Here is a 20,929-nt window from a genome sequence, read left to right as displayed (position 1 = left end):
TCATGAAAATGAAAACAGCCAAAATGTCCAAAATTCTCGTTTTTTTCCAAAAAAGCCGGCTTTTTATGTAAAAAAAAAACCCATCGATTTAGAAAAGCCGGCTTTTTGCATCTCTAAACAGAGGTAACTCATCTGCAGCATATACACCAATAAAATGATTTTTAGGCAGTTAAATTGTAAAAAAATGAAATGAAATTTTTGAGTTTTACGTCCCACGTTTATGCCGGTTAGGCTAAAGTAGACGGTGATGATGAGTAATGAATGAAATGGTGGAATGAAGAAAGTGGGAGGAAACGGGACAACCCCGAGAAAACCCACGCACACGGTGTTTGTCCACCACAAAGTTCACTTGGCGGGGCCTGGGATCGAACCCGGGACCCCAACCACCACAGGTGAACGCTCTACCACTGAGCCCCCGCGGCCCTAAAGTTAAATTGTATTTAACATTTTTTAAAATTAATTAATATATATTTTTCTCTGGAAATCAATTTCTAATTCTGAGGAGAATTCACCATAAATAATTGCTGTTACAGGAGATGGCAGTGCTTCTTTAAAATAAACTTCTAAACGTACACTTCCTTGCCGTTGTGGACTAGTATGAAATGCAGCACTAGCACTAGAATCGGGGGTTAAATCAAACACCAGTAGAGTATAACCATTAGGATATTCGGCAAGTGAAATATAATTACCTTGATTAGAATAATAAATACCTGAACCTGTAAATAACGTGGAATATGCCTGTATATATAGCTTGTTATCAAAATCAGGTTGTAGCGGTTTGGATGGTACAGGCATTCCATCAACATACAATGTAAAAAATGACATACTAAAATGTTGAAAATTGAACGGATTTGTCTGATAAGTACCATTGAAAGCAGTATTAGTAACAAACCCAATAATAATGCGTTTAGGCACTATGCCGGAAAACAGATCTGGAAGTGTACTATCCATAATTCCTTGTGGCAGAGTTTCTGTCTTCACCTGCACTTTTGTTAGAGGATATTTTATTCTAAATTTAGGATTTTGTAATACTTTATTTTGTGCTATTTTAACTGCTGGTGATACATCAACCTTTTAGACAAGCAATGTTGCATCTGTAATTACAAGTTTTCCATCAGCATCTGTGTCTTCCATTAAACAAAATGCAGGTTTAGCTGGAATTAGTTTAATACGCACTTGTACACCATTCAGTAAAAATTTCTCCTGATTAAATATATCAGCATGAATATAACCCAATAATTGAATTGACTGACTTAAAGTAGTGAGAAGAAAACGTTGTTTAAATCCTACATTACCATCAGACACACTGTCCATATGCCCTGCAGTATTTTTAAACCACATTGATGTTTGAAGATGCGTTGATTTAGCATTAGCATTATAATTTAGTAGTTTTTCAATATACGATCGATATGGATATGTATGCGAAGAGTAGGAAATAAGTTGATTGTTCAAATATAATTGCACTTCACTGAACATTGCATTGAGAAAATCATTTACAGGACCAATTTTCTTATCGGCAGAAGTTAAATTAGAACCATGTGATTTAGTAATTTTACCTTTAATATATAACATTGTGTGCGGTAAGTCCATATAGTCATCCCCGTGACCGGGGACAACAAATTCTATTGGTGCATTATCAGATATTGAAGCCACAGGCCTATATGAAACTATTTTCTTACCTATAATACTAGTTTGAGTGGGTAAACCAGCAAATAAATCTAATTCTGATTTCATACACTCACACTGCATTTTTGATTTTTTTCTTTTTCTTACTATTAATATTCACACAAGTTAAAATTTACAATACCGTATTACGTTTCCGAAAATGTAATTTTACACATACACTGCCATATTGGAAAGGAAGTGGATTACCTGTACTATCTCTTAAATCAATAATAATTTGATCAAATTGTTTACGTTGCACGGGGACATAATGAGGATTGTCAAAAATATGTACATTATTAATACCATACTCTGTAATATTTATATTTATAATACGTAACAATGGAGCTATAGTATCCCCTACCATTTGTCGTCTACAATATCACTGTAAATATACATAAGTGTACGTAGCGATTTTTGTAAATCAGGTGGATAACGAGCATGATGAACAACTGCAATATCTCCTTGTTGCATATGATCAAAACCTAGTATTCTGGCCAGTTCAGGAGATAGACGTACTTCTATAAGCTTCTCCTGATCTTTTGTTACTCTACTGACTTCAATTCGTTTAACTGATGCTTTAACTTTTAATTGTAAATTTAATATATCACTTTTATGATTAATTTGAGATGTAATATAATCAACATTATAATAGTGTCCTGGTAAGATTTTAGTTATGTTCCAGCTTTTTGTGTTCATGAGACGGTAATAAATATTATTAGTATATTTGGAAACATTCTGAAATGAATTTGTATAATGTACTTCAACAACTGCTGTCTCCCACTCATCTTTCTCTAGCACAAGTGGATGATATAGTTTGGTAGTATAACATGACAAAGTATTTTGTGGAAAATACACCATAGAACTGTTACTCGGTAATGTAAGATAAAAGCTAGTACTCTGTTCCATATTAATCAAAAATTTCACTCTCCCTCTTCCTTTTCTTCTTCTTATTATTTTTACTACCAGTCTGTGCAAAATGAACTTTTCTTCGCTTTCTTCTCCTGCCTGATCCTTCCAATACTTGATTTATTTTATTTTGAGCTTTTGTTTTAAAATTATTTTTAGCTTCTTGCCAACGTGATTTTAAAGCTTCGTCCTTAGGTTTATTATCACCTAATACATCTCCAGCTACATTAATTCCTGTACGTAACAATTCTTTACCAACAGTTTATGCACCTTGTTTAATTAATAGAAATACACTTCGAAATAAACCACATAAAAACTTCCAATATCATTGCCTTCTTGATACGGCGCACCCCTATACACGTTATAACCACCTCCTGCTTGTTGCGTATAGTATCTAAAGTATGGATCATTCATTTTTTTTATATACACAAACATAACATTAATTTATAATATCGTATTGTTGCAAAATATTTTTTAAATGTGACACAGGAATCCATGAATTAAAGGAAGGGGGTATCCCCGCCAACGAACAAGTACACGTTTACCTTAAACTTCTAAAATTTCGTCTATTTCATAAACTTTAGGCAGAGGCACTCCTTGTAATTCCTCTTCGTAAAATGTACCATCAACTACTTCACCATTTAAATCCTCCAACACATAAACCACTTTCTTTTCCTTATGTATCATCTGTTTTATTTTAAATATTTCTTTTTTAAGTCCACTTTTCTTTGTACCCTTTTTCAAAAGGCAGTTTTGCTTTAGTAATGCGTACAGTATCACCTTTTTTATATTTTGCCATGTTAGTATGAGGCATCGGTTTTATTAATTTATTCCAAACTTGTTGAAAAGTGTCTTGGTACACACTGGCGGGTGGTAATTGATGAGGTCTATGTGGTCTAGAATTATATGCCTGAACAAGTTTCGATAGCATATCCATGTATCGGTAAGTCTTCTTTGGTGTACAATATTTCCACATTCGTTCTTTAAGAGTTCGATTAAAACGTTCCACAACACTTGCCTTAATATCGGAGTTTTGTGTTGTGAAGAATTTAATATTTTGCTTTTTTAAGTATAACTGAAATGGTTTATTAACAAACTCTGTGCCTTTATCTGTTTGTAGACGTAAGGGTCTACGACGGGTAGATGCAAATATTTGCTTAAATGCTCTTATAATCTTTTCACCAGTTTTTGTATGTACAGGGACAGCCCATGCATAACGACTAAACAAATCAATCACTGTTAAAATATACCTGTAACCATCATTATACTTCTGCAGACTTTGCATATCGTTTAAATCAGCTTGCCACTGATCGTCAATATTGAACACTAAATAGGGATTACGTGGAAACTTTTTACGTACTGGCTTATGCAGTGTATAAGTCGGCTGTTCTTTTACCCACTGTTGCACCTTGTGTAAAGGAATTGACTTTTTCACAGCTCTCCATAATGTCGTAGCAGTTGAAATCAAGGCAGGGTGTGAAGGGTTATAATAAATATCGGCCAGCTTCTTCATATTTTATAATCACGCCATCAGTTGACAACTTTACGTTTACGTGGTGGCTCCTCCTCCTCCTCTTCTTCTTCTTCTACCTTTTTTGGATCAGCAGCAGCAGGAGCAGATGATGTCAGCTTACGAATATATTCTATACGCTGTGGGTTACCTATATACTCTAAAGGTATATTGGATTTTGCTAACAGTACAGCAAAGTGTTCCCAACCTGTAGTAGGAATATTTTTCTTGCTAAACCTAACAAAATCTGATATTAGATCTACTATATTAGCACCAGAAATTTATTTATTATAAATATTAACATTACCATTGTCATCCCAATGAATGTTGGAATTTAGTTTTAATTTACTTAATAAAGGTCTTGCTTTACGCAGACAATTTTCGGAGAGAGTAGATAGTATTTCATCGTCCTCCTCCTCGTTCTCCTCCTCCTTAGTACCAACACTAGTTGATGTTGTTGCAGTAGGTTTTTGCACAATGTGTAAATATTTTTGTATCACCTCTTTTTATCGTTTCATTTTTCTTCAACACTCTTATTTTTATTATTTAAAATATTTTTCATCTCATCATCTAAATTAGATATTGTTTGATACTGGTGCAATTTTTCCGGCGAAATTAAAACTAGTTTTTGTGCATGCTGCATAGTTATTTAATTAAACTTGATAGTATATCTCCAATAATAGGTGCAAGCAATGCAGTAAGAAACCCACCTTTTTGTACAATTATTCGTTTTTTCTTTTGTTTTAATGACGGACCTTGTTTCACTAAATAAATCTATTCCTTTTTATATATTTTTAATTTATTTTTCTCTTTTTTATTTAACGGAACATTTCCTTGTAATACGTTATAAGAACATTCACAAATAGAGCGAATTAATTCGGGATCAGCATTTTGTAAAATTGCTTTGCGTACTTTAGGTTTTGCCTTTGCTAAAAGTTTTAGTAAATGCGCACTCTCTTTGCTAATCATTTTTATTTATTTGTACCTATTATACTAAAATTGAATATTAAAATATAAAAGTTATTGAGATTATGTTTTTACTGGTACATAAACATAATTGTAAGAATCTGAGGGTAAATTTTTTGTTCGAACACGATATTCGTCGGGAGTGCCCTGTTTTAAATAAAAAACCAAATAACTATGAGGATCTCGAGTTGCGTCCTGATAGGTCTCCTGCACAAATTTTGTTACCAGGATATAATTGGCGTGCTAGATTATAAATTTGAGCCTGGTCTCTGGGATTTTTAAAACATATTATATAATGGCAATTTAATGATATGTCTCGCATACCTTTAGCTTGGTGAAAAATATTTTGCGTTATAAAAATTACACTTAAATTTCGGTGGTGGCTACCTTTAGTAAAAAAGTCAACAATTCATATATCACACTCTCGCATTAAATCATCAATAATCACAAGATGTGGGCCAGCTTGTGCTGAAAAATCATCTATTTTGGGGACCCCTTCTTTAAATGTACAACCTGAGGATAGAGTGTTATACAGAGGTTGCCACTCACCATAACACCATACTATATTTTTCCATTTTTCGGCATAATGTTTTAAAAACTCTTTTACAAAATATGATTTACCACACCCAGTGGGACCAGCTATAATACAAGTAAATGGATGTTGAACTCCATATTCTAATACACCACAAAATAATTATGAATATAACATATTATTATTACGATTCAAACATGTGAATACTTCTAGTGCAGTCCGTTCAGACGGTAGATTGGTAGTAGTAGTAGTAGTAAATTCTGGAATGGTAGTAGTAGTAGTAGTAGTAAATTCTGGAATGGTAGTAGTAGTAGTAGTAGTAGTAGTAGTAGTACTAGTAGTACTAGTACTTTCTTTCAGACATGTTTGAGCATACTTTGTTACATCTTTACATAATTGAGAAAGAGTAATTATGGCCTGCTGAATGCATGGCAAATAAAGCTGGAGTTTTCTCCATGTACAAACACAAAAATTTACCTGATCATTACTATCGTCATCTGACGAGAGATAAAACACTGACGAATACCTTTAAGAGTATCTGACAATGATATTTCATAATTTTCACTAACGAAAAATTGTGTAGGCAATGAAGAATATGTAACAGCATTAAAGTAGTTTTCAATATATAAATAATATGATAGAAAAGTATACCACTCATCAGGTGAAAGACGAATACGATCATAGTAATTATGTAAAGTGATAATAACAGAAAATTCTCCCCCATCATCGTATGCTGGACCAACACATACCTCGATTTCATTAAAATAATAATAATGATTTAAAATTTGATTATCCATTTTTTTACTCACCACTCTCTCTCTCTCTACTTACTTTAAAAACTTTCGTTTCTACTAATACTGTATTTACCCTATTCGTTTTCTTTTATACCCGTATGGAAGTGTGTCAAAATTTTCTATTCGTTTCCTTTTACTAGCAGTAACCTGATAGATTTTATGCGCCTCCGGCTTAGTAATCAATTTATAATCTTTAGTACGTACAATTTGTCGACCGAGAGGAACGCTAATAGAAGGTGAATTATATAAAATCATATCTTTCATCTGTTCAAAGTTAACATATTTTAATGTTTTATTATTCAGTGTGATTCCCTTGATTTTACATATTGTCTTTGTTTTACCATTAAGAGTGTTAACAATGGTATAGCCGTAACATTTGGGACCACCAGCACAAAATTCTTCGGTATATGCATCCGGACCATATTCTGCTAATTCATTCTTCCATTCCCCTAAATACACTCCTATTTTTAACTGTGGCTCACCAGGTGATTGAGTGTAAATAATACTGTCGGTATCATAATATAACACACGCTCGCCAAGTAAATCCAAATAACGAAATAACTCGAGGCGTGCGTGTGTCGTTGTGTATGCGGCGATTATCACGTTAATATTTTTAGCAGGAGCAACAACTCTCTCATTAACACTCCAGTTGAGCACACGTATTTTGTCGCCGATTAGAATACATGATTTAACTTCAATATTCGGATTTGTTAATTTATCGAAATACTCCTCGGGAGTTTTAATGATAGCGATTTGCCTCATGTTTTCTTTTTGTGCGAACTTACCCCACAGGCCGTTTACCCCTAGTTTGAAATTCGTTTCTTAGGTTTGTTGCGCATAATCTTTTCTCGGTCTAATTGGATACCCTCTTTCTCATAATACTCGTGTATGAACTGGTCTTTTTGTTGTTCAGTGACGCATCCTGCAGGCCAACCGTTACATTCAGTTTTGATCTTCATAAACAGGTTAATGTAGTCCGTGAAAAGACCGTCCTCTTTCTTTTCAGCGTCATACATTACAACCTCATAGCTCCCTCCATACCTCATGTTTTTGGAGCACTCTGTATCCTTTCTCAACAGCTACCCGCACTTCGTCTACTACCCATACTCCAGGGAAAGCTCTCTCCTCATCCGAATGAGTGCATTCTTCTTCATTAAGAGTGTCCGCGCATGTTCGGCATTAGGGGGATAATAACTTTTCACCACTCCTATAGGGCAGCACTGGGTGGTGGAGATTGTCCGGGGCTAATACCGTGCACTTTTTTTATTCCCTCAAATTCCGAAATATCAGGACACTCGTCATCTCCCACATAAATTTTCGGATGACCCACAGGATATTTTTTCACCATACAACAATAAGGATAAAGGAAGATTATATCGGTATGCATGAACATTCTCCCTCTTTCACCTTTTTGTAAAGTTTCATGGCGTCGACCTGCCACAATACAGGATATCCCGCGGATGAATTGGGCATTTCTTAGCCGTGCGGTGGTTTTTTACAAATATATTCACTGTCGGGTGTTCTTTCAGAAACTCTCGCTCCTGGCATTCCCACATTTTATGCACTATATACCCCAGATCTTTTAATCTATTAATTTTGTTTGCAGTATTCTCATAACGCATATTAAAATTAGTGTATGCATCGTTATATATGGTGCTATCACGACCTGTGGGGTAACACGCCTGACACCCGTGGAATAGACAACCCTGATACTCCCAAACATGTTCTGCGCCATTATAGTGCGCATAACCATCCACTTTTTACCCACCACGTACCACAACCTCTCGTCCGTTACCAGAATGCTGGATTTGTGTTTTTAATCGGTCGGCCTCGTACACAAGCCACTTAACGGCACCGACAGATTGTTTATCAGGCCACCTGTACCCACAATGTGGGATAATACCGATGGTGTCTGTTCGCAAGAACTCTTTTCTATACATTAAATTGCACGCGCTGGCAATGCTTATACTTTCTAGGAACGGATTGACACCCGATATAACTTGAAATTCGTTCATAAATTTTACGCACGTATTGCGCAGCACGTTCACATCGTTTACACAGTATTTAATGAGCTGTTCTTTTAAAATGAAGCCCGTCGCTCTAAAATTTCTAAAAAATACTCAATGCTGGGTAGAGCACCCCTATACTCCTGATTAGCCTTTGTGTTGAATAAATGAGGGAAATGACCCTTCGAGACGGGCAAATCGAACGCGTCGCTTAATTTGGACAAAGGCATTATTAAGAAATTTAGACTATCAATAAATTTTAAATATAAATATTCCGTCGCTAAAATTTTGCACCCACGCATAATTATTCGCGGCGTCCACTCTTTACCAATCATCATCGTGCGTAAAACAAAATGGGCGTCATACCCCTTTGCGTTATGAGCTACAGCGACTATTTTGTTTATTCCAGAACGCCTTTGTGCTAAATAATCTAGAAACTGTACAATACATTTGTCCCCATAAAATACACGTTCTCTAATACCGCATACACTACACCGTTCACTCGCACTGTTTCTACAATAATAACATATCTGTTGGCTAACTAACAGGTTGGGCTCATGCTCAAAATACCACCGGCTACTTCTTTATCCTGGCGGCACTCAATGTCATAAAACACTAATTGCCATTTCTGTGGAGTACGCGTTCGGCACGGTTGAATTTAACATAAATGCCCTGACGGTGTCATATTATTACACCCTGTGCAGAATACTTCCCCACAGACAGGTGGATTCCGCCCTTTTTCACCGCGTATGCTTTACGACATTGAGGACACATTTTCAGAATATCACATAATGAAGCCTTGTGGGTTTTGTAGCACTGAGCCCCATAAAAGCATCTATTGCATTCGTTGCAATACATTACACTTTCTGTAATGCTGCATAGTGGTCTATTCCGGCATTTATTACACAAAGCTTTACACTTTCCCGCATGCCTGTCTTTAGTTTGGAATTTTTTATGACATTCTTCGCAATAGTAACCGCATGAAAATGCAGCTGTTAGATTAGTGATGACGTTATAATGATTGTTAATATATAGTAAATTAATTCGTTTACCATGACCGTGACTCTCAAAAAATATTTTTTCGCCCGACAACCTGTCATACACCGTGATTTTATATGCCGATAAATACGCCTGATTTTTTTTTAAATTCCGGTATCCCTCCGCCATTCTCTAAGCTAACACCAGCCTTTACACTTAATTCAGATAGCTTTTTAAACATATTTGTTGAGTATTGATTGTGATATCTATCTCTTTCTTTTCGATTACCTTTATGTTCAATAAGTATTATAGCTACAACCAGAGCTTGGGCTATACAATAATAATCAGGGTTTTTAATAACCATAATACCTATGTTACGTTTTATATATTCGTTTATATCAGAGAAATTCTGTTTCACCCGTCCCCTACCAATAGGTAGTTCGACGTTGTGGAAATAAAGAATAAAACGATCTCGATATAGGAATGACGTATTTGATTGAATTACTTTTTCTAACGCCCCCCACACATTTTCAGCAGTCATATAATTAGCAGTCCGAAAAGACAGATAAAATGGTTTGAGATGATTTTGATTTATGAAAGTCAACCCTACACGATGATGAGGAAGCACACCTCTCATTACATACTGTACCAAATCACGAATACCAATTTCTACCCATTCAAGGGGTTTTTCTCCCTCTGGGGGAGGAGTTAATTCAATTGTCAGTAAATTTCCATTATCCTTAGATTGTCTATAATATTGACGTGATCCTGATACTATACTAAATCTCTCCAATTTTTTGGTAAAATCGTTAATATTTGCAGTTTTTCTAACTATAGAATACCAAGTATTTTTTTAGAATATTGTAAAATCGTTAATGTTTGCGTTTTTTTACTATAATGGGGTCTCTTCCAACTGTAGATTACCAAGTAATGTTTTTGTAATAACGCCCGCTGTTTTACAACGGTCAACAATCATTCGATGTATATCACTAAGTATTTTTTTGTAATATTGTATTCTCGTTAATGCTTGCTGTTTTATCTTAATTGGGGTCTTCCAACTATAGATTAATAAGTAATGTTTTTTCTAATAACGCTCGTTGTTTACAACGATCAACAATCATTCGCTTTAGATCACCAAATAATGTTTTTTGTAATATTGTATTAGCGTTAATGTTTGCTGTTTTATCTTAATTGGGGTCTTCCAACTATAGAACTCCAATTAGAGGTTTTTCTAATAACCTATTATTCTTAACGCTCACTATTTTACAACGATCGACAATCATTCACTGTAGATCACTAAGAAATCCAAATAGTGTCTTCTGTAATAAGGTTTACGCTATATTGAGAGCAATGCTTATAGAATTTCTACTGGATCAAAGTCGCCCTCTCTCTGCCCCTTATTTTTTTGTAAATAGAATTTCTAACTATACTATAGTAAAATGTCTTTTTTCCTAAAAACTTATAATAATAATAATAATAATAATAATAATAATTAATTATTGTAAATTTTTGGAAAACTCCTCTCGGAGAAACGCTATCTCTCATAACTGGGAGATGATTGCCTGGGGGCCAGGTTGCAACTATGGCACTGAAACCCCCTTCCATGGCACGGCATTGGAGCTCTTCATCTCCCAATTGAGAGATAGAGTTTTTTATTAAACAATCTATGGAGATGTAATCCGTTATAACCGGGCCAAAGTTATAAATTATTGCGGCTCCGAACAGGATTTGAACCTACGTTATCGGCCAAATCTCCGTTCTTTAGATTGCGGCGCCACAATTGGAAAGGCAAAAAATCTCTGAATAAAAAGATATTTAAGTAGAGCTATTAGCAGAATTATTAATCATTCTTTTCGGCGTGCCACATATTGAGATGCCATCTATTAGCAAAACTAACAATAATTATTTTCGGTCTGTATTTTACTGCCATCTGGTGGGCTGATTTATAATTACCATCAGCGCTAATAGCATCCTAACTCTTCTGCAAGTAGCCAACATAAGACAACATCATCCCTGGATTTCGACGTTGCCAAATTTAAAATTGCCACGACAGGGCTGGACCGTTCTTTGCTCTAATTTCTCGAGAACGCTTGGGTACATGGTTTTCAAAGTTGACATTCTACGACCATGGGTGGACCATTTTTTGCCAAAATTTCAAATAATCGACAATTGTTTGCGCACGGGTAAAGCTAGGGGTATACGGTTTTCTCAACCAGAAAATACTTAAACCCTAATAACTCGAGAACGGAATTACATATTGAGGTGCTGTTTTGGTTATCAACCACCACATGACCCAAAAGCCAAAGGTCAAAATACTTAAAACATAATAACTCGAAAACGGAGCCAGATATTGAGGTGCCGTTTCAACATTTAGTAATTGGTCACCAACCAGCACATGACCCAAAGGTCAAAGGTCAAAATACTTAAAACCTAATAACTCGAAAACGGAGCCACATATTGAGGTGCCGTTTTCACATTTAGTAATTGGCCACCAAGAACTGGCCATCGAGGTCAAAGGTCAAAATACTTAAAACCCAACAACTCGAAAACTGAGCAACATATTGAGGTGCCGTTTCCACAAGTAAGGCCGGTTTAGAATAAACCAATCTGAAAATATAGTTTACTAAACTTTAATGTGCTGTTTCAACTAAACGTTTATATGATGTACTATGAAGCCACAATTTCATTTAATTATTCAGTAAGCGAGAAACTACTCAAGGTATTTGTAACCTTTATTAATAACTCTTTCTTGATAAATACTCATTGTTATTTCGTTTAGCTGGTGTTTTAACCAAAATATTTCACAGATAGTTAACTATTACTAAAATTAACCAATATAAACTACTGTGCAACTAGTTTATTTTCAATTTTAGTGAAAGGTAACTGTTCTGTCAATCAGAATTCAATGAAGTCGATAAATTAATAAAACAGAATTTTAAAAAGTCAAACAAGAGGTAATGTGACGTCACAAGTAAACATTTCATTATAAAATTAAATATGTGGTTTTGCATGCCACTTTAAACCAAGAGTACTCTGCAATCTTGGTTTCAAACCTGACTCTAAACAATACATTGATACAGATTTGGATCTATAGAAATTAAAAGATATGTTAAGTTACCTCTTCCAAATTATAGAACGACCATAGTTGCAACATGTTTTGTCAAATATTCTGTTCCCACCAATCTAAGGTTACCAACATTTTAAAGGATATATCCATACGTAATTATATGACCTTGATATTTCAGCCAGCAATAACTGTGAAAATCATGCCACCCTAATTAATTCAGAGCATCATTTGACGGAACAAAGCACCACCATAGAAAGTACAGAAAAATATTGTAATGACGCGGGATGCTTCAATATCAATATTTGCTGTTGCAAAAGATCGTCAAACATGGAAAAAATTGAACAACATTCGAAACGTGCAATTGTTGTATCAGCTCCGCTTCGAATATATGACATCAAGAATTTATTTATTTTCAGCAAGTGTGGCAAAAATATAAATTGTAAAACAGATTTTATATAGTGTTCGTACTGATTTTTATGCATTATCTTGATAGAGTACCGTATGTGATTGATTACTTGTGCATTACACAATACATACAGTTATCTTATCATACTATTTTAAGCCAGCTATGATATGTTTATGCATCCAAAGGATGTTGGAAGTAATTTTCCACTCAGGCAAAATATTATAAAGACAATCGTTGTTCTCATTTTTGTTGTACTGTTGCAAACTAATATTTATCTTTATCGTTTGGTCACTTTAAATTTATTCTTTGAGATACTCACCTGTGTTTCGACCGACAACAATATCTGTACAGTTACATAAATTCATTGCTGCTTCAATCCTGCATTGCCACAAACATGCTGTGTAGCTATAGTTTCTCTGAAGCCATAATCCGTCATTTTCATCTGAGAATCTACATTTTCGAAAATCTACAGGGACAGAGTATACGTCTTCATCAATTAATTCATCTGATAACATTAGTTCTATGAAGTAAACTTCCGCCAAAGTCATCAATGCTAAACCAACTCCTTCAGAACTTCTTGTTGGAAGCTGATTTTCTCCCCACATGGCCACCTGCAAATAAAATGGTGCTCTAGGTTATAACCATAAGAAGCTTCTAAAGTACAGGCAGTCCCCTTCCCATTCTCAGATTGAGACTACTCTCGTACTAAGTATGGATTTGCGTGTGTTTAAGTGTTAAGTAAAATTGCACGTCCTTTAGGGATTGCGAAGAGAAAGGGTGAACAATAAAAATGTTAAAAATTACTGAGATTAGTGTAGAAAGCATAGTTATCGATGCAGCGAAGCTGGTTGGTGAGAGCTTCGATGATATTTAAGGAGCAATTTCAATTAAATTTAGTACTCATATGACTTATGATCTAAAAAAACCAAAGAAATATGAAAACGATAAATTTACCCATGAGGATACAAGATTGGTAGAGGTGGCGTGTAAAAATAGCAAAAAAATGAGTATTTATGTCAATTTCACAGTTTTTGAGTTCGCCGAAATAAATAGTGGCACTTTTATCATGTTTGCTGTATTAAAAGGTGTAGTATAGGGGTAGAGTGTTTGAAAATTTATGCTAGAAGTATCTTATGATTTTTTTTTTCATTACACTTTGACTGAAATGCATATCCTAAGGGGTAAGTGAATTCAAATGTTTTCCATTAACCTATACCCCGTGGTGGGAATGTAGATTTCAGCTTGTATATAATACATAAAGCCATAAAGCTTCTATCCTTAAAGCGTTCAAGGCGATTATGCTTTGCTCCGGGAAGAGAAAATGTGATAAAAATAACAGTAACAAATAACAATATTCCCTTAATAAATATGCTGACAATTTGAATACAGTAACCTACAGACAATATGACATTGTTGTTGTTCTTCTAGAGTTAAAACACAAACACTTAAAGCACAGAGAAAACGAAATGGTTCTAATGTGCATAATAGGAATTTGTCAAAATTATCAATAAGTCCACTCCCAATTCTGATGTTGCACTTGTAAGGAAATTGAATAAGACTGAATCGCCTTATCTGTTTCTTTACGTAGATCTGGCTAAATTCATAGCAGACAATGTAGATTCACAAATGTAGGGATCTAATTAAAACCAAATACAGAATTCACTCTTAAAGTTCAATTTGTAACAAATGAGCAACTTTCTTTAGAAATTAATCTCTAAAATTTAACATCAGTTGCTTCTGGATTCTGGAGAAATCATTTATACTGAACTTTTCGTATTTCTAACTGCACGTCCTGAGGCTGCACTAAATTTTGTATTCTATGAGATGATCAAGCATTCCAAATGTGGCCTAAATTCTTCAGAATCTATAAATGTACTATCAAACTATAAAACGACGTGTTTAATAAATTTAGGGTATTAAAAAACTTACGAGTTCTTTACAACTAGAAAATGACATAAATAGTTATTACTGAAATATTTGCTGGAAGTAATTTACCTTTGTTTGGAAACCACCTACAAATGACACCATTTGTAATAATAATATCTGGTTCTTTCTCTATGATTGTATTTTAGGTTTATTTCAATGTCTCTCAGAAACGTTCTATCGTGACCAAACTTAATATCGTTTAGGTTTGTTTGAAAGTAAATGGACTGTAAAAATTACAATATAAAATATAAAATATTTTACTTCTTAGTTGGAAAAGAAATCTTAACAAGTATTTAACCTTGTTTGGCCACCTGACTTCAACAATAATAATATACAAGGTGGAGCAGAGGAAACGCATGTCTTTTAAACTGCTTGCATCTACTCGGCGATGAGTATGGATATTGGTTTTGAGCGACTATTGGCAGACAGCTCAGACAATACAGTTTCAGTCGGAACGGAAATTTGGAGCGTGGATCACTGTGTTCCCGATCGAGCAGTTCTTTATAAACAATGATTATGTGGTTAAGGTTAAACGTCTTTCCCTTCGATAGTTTAACGTCGAACGTCGAGGTGCAGTCCCAGCTAGAAACAATATATTCCGGTGGGTTGCAGTGTTCAGAAGTGATGAGAAAGATGAGAAGAAACCACCTAGTCTTCCAAGTTCAATTTGAACTCCGGAAAACGCAGACGGTGTGAAAGGGCAGTTCTTGCCAGTATGAAATAATACGCTAGAAAACAGGCTTTATCGCTGAAAATATCGCGACATTCGCTTCATCGCATCTAATATGATGATCTCAAATTTTCTTTTTCATCCCAGGTTTTCAGAACACTGTAACCCATCGGAGGATAGTGTTTCGATCTGGGACTGTACCTCGACGTTCGACATTAAACTTTCGACGGAGAAGACCGTGATCACAGAATCATTGTTTTTAAAGAAGTGCTCAACCGCGAACACACGATGCTCTACGTTCCAACGCTTCATAGCGACTGAACCTCATAGTCTGAGCTGTCTGCCAACGGTTGCTAAAAATGAATATCCCTACTTGTCGTCGAGCAGTAGCGGCTTAAAGAACATGCGTTTCCTCTGCTTCACTCTCTATAGCTTTACGTGAATCACTTTCTTCCAATAATGCTAGAAAATTCCGACATGTAAAAGAATGGCTTCGTCTCGAATGAAACGTGGGTTGAGTTGACTTGGAGTTTAACGTCCCTTTCAGCAGCGAGGCTACATGAGACGGGACCTACGGAATAACGTGGAATCCTAACTACATTAACTACCACTTGGAATCGAACCCTGATCTCTTACGTCAAAGGCGATGGGTAGGGAGGATTTGGAAAGTTTTCTAAAATTTATACATGAAGTTTACTGATGAATTATACATTGTAAGGTAGGTACGTTAATTTATTATTTTAAAGGTGTAACAAAGTTATTTTTAATCCTATCCATTGCTCTGACGCAATTAGTCCACATATCGAGTTTTGAAATCTGCCATATTTTTTCATTGTGCCTTGAAAATAATTAAATATGTCATCTCTCTTAGCAGCGAAGATCAGATGACGAATAGACGTTCTAATAAAGTAAGATCTTTCCTCACTGTTTTAATGAATAAAAGCGCTGACATGTAGCTGTTAAATCAGTACTTGACAATCCCATTCGAAAAATTGAGCTATATGAGTATTAAAGGCAAGGTGATTCACACTGCTAAATTTCTCACAATGATAAGTTAAGCATTGACATATAAAAAGTTCAAAAAGAACTAATACTACAAACATGATTGACACTCTCTTTGTGAGTTACGCTTATTATGAAAAGTTAGCATTTCTGATCACAAGAAGGGTTTGTTTCAAAAATATATTACGCTTGAAAACAAAATTTCAAATTGATCTGTAGAACCCAATAACTTTAAATATAACAATACTAGAAAGCATTCTTACCACCAGTGGGAGGGTGGACGTTTTGTACGAAGCTTCGAAATTCACATTTTTTGTTGAATTGATGAAATTGTCATTGTATTTGTCAATCCTGTAAAAAAGAAAATTTATTATTTATAGAAGACACAAACAAACATATATAATCAGAAATAAAATAATGGAAATATTCTCGCAGTTCAGTGCTCATATTGTTTATGATTTTGTAAAACAGTACTTCCGTCCTTTGTGAATGTGTTCTTCTGGTAGTTGTTCTGGTGACAATTAATGCTATGTGAGTATAGTGCAACTTGTGAGTATAGTAGCCGACAAGTTGCTCATGTTAAATGTATGTTCTCTCTCTCTCTCTCTTTCTTTCTCTCTCTCTTTTATAGAGGGCGATTGAGTCAACGAGATTACTTGGAGCGAAATATCTGGGATGTTAATATATTAGGATTTAGGATTTAGATTTCTGGGCTTTTAGCATTTATGACCATTTAACTCATCACGTACCAAGAATAACGCCCATCGGCGAGCACACCATAAGTGGAAAGGGAAGGAAGCAAGCGACCTGGGACTTATAACATATTTACAACCGTAGCATTGGCTGGTGTTAATGAGGAAATCCAGGTAAACCTCATGCAGGATGACTGACCTTGAAGCTTTTTACACTTTTTGGCCGAGTGCCCCAGTTAATGTATTAGATATATAGGTCTTCAATATACGAAAATATATAAGCAAAGTTAAATCCTGACAAAGCTTGACCTCACTACTACTGACCTTTAACTTCCAGTTTTATATCAGCGACTTCCTTGAAAATTTTGTGCACGATCATAGCTAATGCAGTTGTAATACAGATTTGATACTATATTATAGTAGCAATGATTTTTGTGTTCAGTTTCATCGTGTATGTGGAATTTAAGGTGTCGTTTCAACATCAATTTGAGACAAGGACCCCCAATTTAATTTTGTATCCTAATATTTTGCTCAACTGCAACCGACAGTGATCCGAGAATGATTAAAATGTATTCTTACGACGGTTGCAATTACTCGTAATTTTGTATTTCTTGATAAGATTAACAGATCATATTTCATTAAAGTGCAGTAACGAGCATGTAGTAATTTGCCATATATGAAATTTCAAAAGAAACACAATATAGAAAAAGGCGTTACTTTTGGAAATAGTCATAGTGATTCTGCACTTTAGGAGATTCCTCATCTCCTGGAGTAATAAGGTAGCATACATACTAACTCGAATGACGAACTGTCAGTGGAAATATAATCGATTACGGCATGTTTATGTGAACTTATTCTAAACCGACGTCAGATAAAATAAGTTCCTAAGTTTGACCTGTAAACGCGATTATCTCGAGAACCGATATTTTGATGCAGTTTTCGCTGGTACGCTAATCGCAAGAAAGGTTTATACATTTAAAAATCTGAAATAAATAAATAATTAATTAGTTAATTATTTTTTCAAGAATCAAATTTTTGCAATACCTAAGAAAATGCTATCCTTAAGTCCACTGCAACCAGAAATTCGACAAAGTAACGCAGATTACATACATACAAGGAGTACCATTTTTTTCTCGAAATGTCTTAACACTGGTTTCGAATGTTTAAACCTCATCGATTTCATGACTGTTTGCAGTTTGATCTTGTTCAGCATTTGCCAGAATATGAACCACCTTTCTGTGACTGGTTCCCCACTGCGAGAAGCATTTTGGACAGTGAAATTATCAGAACGAAAGAGACTGTTCGTTTTACTGACTTTTGTACCTGCTCTCTGTTTGAAGTGCCTAAATACCCGCAGCCTAGTATCGAACCTATAGAGAGTCACGATGGGTATTGGCAGAGGCTTACATTTGGATACAAGAGTCAGAAATTTGATATCATTCCATGTGAGTTTATGAAAAACGACATTAAAGAAAGAGAGAGGAGGAAAGATCAGAAATTTAAGAGAGAAACTTGGGGACAGAGGGCGGATATATTCACGTATCCATGCACAAAATTAGAAACAAATGATCGTAAAGTATCTATATTCTGAGGAAAATTGTGATTTTCAGAGTTGGAATAAGAATCATAGGTACTCAGTAAAATAGGTGAGCATCACACCACACAAATATCGAATTAAGGTGAAGAACTTTTTCAAGCATCAGATGAATCCAAAGTGAGAGAAAAACTTAAGATGAGCAGAATGAGGAACTACATGATCTGATGTGAACAATACGATATCAAACAAAATATCCTCGATTAAGGTAGAATTGGTCTGTGCAAAGTTTGAAGGTATCATCCTACAAGTACTGAAATCTTGAACCTTATTTAATATTTTGAGATGTTTGTATAACTAGGGCCAACCATCTTAGACATTCGATATACTTCGGTTTGAAGTTATGTATCAAACCACATTTAATGCACACATCACAAGATCGCCTGAAAAGTTTGTTTGGTATGATATGCTATACTCTACACTGTTAAAAACTTAGAATAGTCATTCTATTCAACGCTTTTAGAAGGACATTCAATACTGAAGAGTTGTCGCTCACACCGAATAATACGAAATCAATTAAATTGTCTCAAAACATAATTTTAGTGTACACCTTTGCAAGTTCAAAGTGATTTGTAATACGTAGGAACGCATACGAACAGTGATACAACGCACGCACAACAGAACATGTATCCGAATTTTATAACGTTCTTTAATTACTTACTCTAAAAAGCCTGAAAAATATTTTAATACACAGTGTAAAAAAATTAAAACAAAGTGCTTTTAATAAAGCTTTAATTAATGTAAATTTTTAGACCACTAAACGTCTATGTAGTTTCTACGTAGATTTCACGAAGAAGTAGAACGTGTATTTGACCAACTCCCGTGATACCATATGAAAATTTTATTAGGGGATTTGAATGTGAAGACAGGACGAGGGATATTTTATACCGATTATAGGGAATTAAAGTCTTCATAAGAAAAGCAACGACAACGGTGTTAGACTCATGAACTTTGCAACATCCAACATCGTTATCGTGAAGAGTAGAACATTCCCACATCGCGACGTTCGTAAATATACTTAGGCCCCACCAGGCAGAAAATCAGAAAGACAAATTGATCACGTTTTAATAGACAGAAGAAGAGAGTCTAGCATAACTGATTTTCGGTTGTTTAGAGGGGCTGATTGTGACACAGATCACTGATAATAGTAAAAACAAAAACATTCGGGACATATATAAGGTCATCTACGAATTACGAAAGGCTATTAACCTCGCGTTAATATATTAAAGAAAGTCGACGGAAAAGTTCTCACTGATGCAGATAGCATATTAAAGAGATGGAAAGATTTCTTAGACGATTTCCTTAACACACAGTCAAAAACTAATAATTGTGGGGAAAGGGAAATGCAAACAGCAGACTCATATATTCCATAGCCTAATCGAATAGAGGTAGAAATCACTATAAATAAATTAAAGAAACACAAATCTCCAGGTGTAGACGAATTTGTGGTTGAGTTAATTTTAGCTAGAGGGGAAATATGTGGAACAAAATATACATTCTCATTCTCCTTGCCTGGAACGGGGTGGAAATGCCACAAGATAGGAGAGAATCGATCATTGTTCCAATTCACAAGGAAGGCGACAAAGCTGATTGTAATAATTTTCAACGCATTTATTTTCTGTGAATATCCCATAAAATCTTCTAAATCATACATTTATCAAGATTGATCCAATACGCAGATGAAATTATTGGAGATTTTTATTGCGGATTTAGGCGAAATCGAACGACCATCGACCAGATATTTGCCATTTGACAAATACTCGAAGAGGAATCGGAATACAATACCCCGGTAAATTAATTAATTACTGATTCTAGAAAAACTTACCACTCAGTTAGAAGAGAAATATTATACAACATTCTGACAGAACTTGGAATACCGAAGAAAGCTAGTTAGATTAATTATGACATGTTCAAATGAATTCCAAAACAATGTCCGAATAGGAAAATTCTTCTCCATTAACTTTCACGCAGAGACTAGCCTGAAATAAGATGCGTTATCGAAACTCTAATTCCCCTTTGTTCTGGAATACGCTATAAGGAAAATTAAAGATAGCAACCAGGACCTAGAGCTGAATAGTATTCACTAGGTTATGGCGTATGCTGATGATGAAAATTTAATAGGAGATGATATGAGAACAATAGAAAGAAATGCAGAGGTATTATTAAACGCTTACAGGGACATTGGTTTAGAAGTAAATGCAAAATAAAGTAAATA

At 34.9% G+C, this 20,929-nt stretch overlaps 1 protein-coding gene across 4 annotated transcripts in view; it reads right to left on the bottom strand.

Moving 5' to 3' along the window:
* The window catches only part of LOC145662855 (uncharacterized), a 426,736-nt gene that overhangs the window by 163,823 nt on the left and 241,984 nt on the right, over positions 1 to 20,929 (bottom strand). For all 4 annotated transcript variants that reach the window (XM_081728788.1, XM_081728787.1, XM_081728790.1 and 1 more), the window contains 2 exons: positions 16,692 to 16,779; positions 13,150 to 13,441 (listed from right to left, as the gene is read on the bottom strand). In XM_081728788.1, the coding sequence (XP_081584914.1) occupies positions 13,150 to 13,441; positions 16,692 to 16,779 (380 nt within the window). The remainder of the gene's footprint in view (positions 1 to 13,149; positions 13,442 to 16,691; positions 16,780 to 20,929) is intronic.

The sequence above is a fragment of the Thermobia domestica genome, chromosome 10 (genome assembly GCF_964235325.1).
Source record: "Thermobia domestica chromosome 10, izTheDome1.hap1.1, whole genome shotgun sequence".
NCBI lineage: Eukaryota > Metazoa > Arthropoda > Insecta > Zygentoma > Lepismatidae > Thermobia > Thermobia domestica.
The sequence above is the reverse complement of the archived record's forward strand: the minus strand, read 5'-3'. Positions and strand labels throughout refer to the sequence as shown.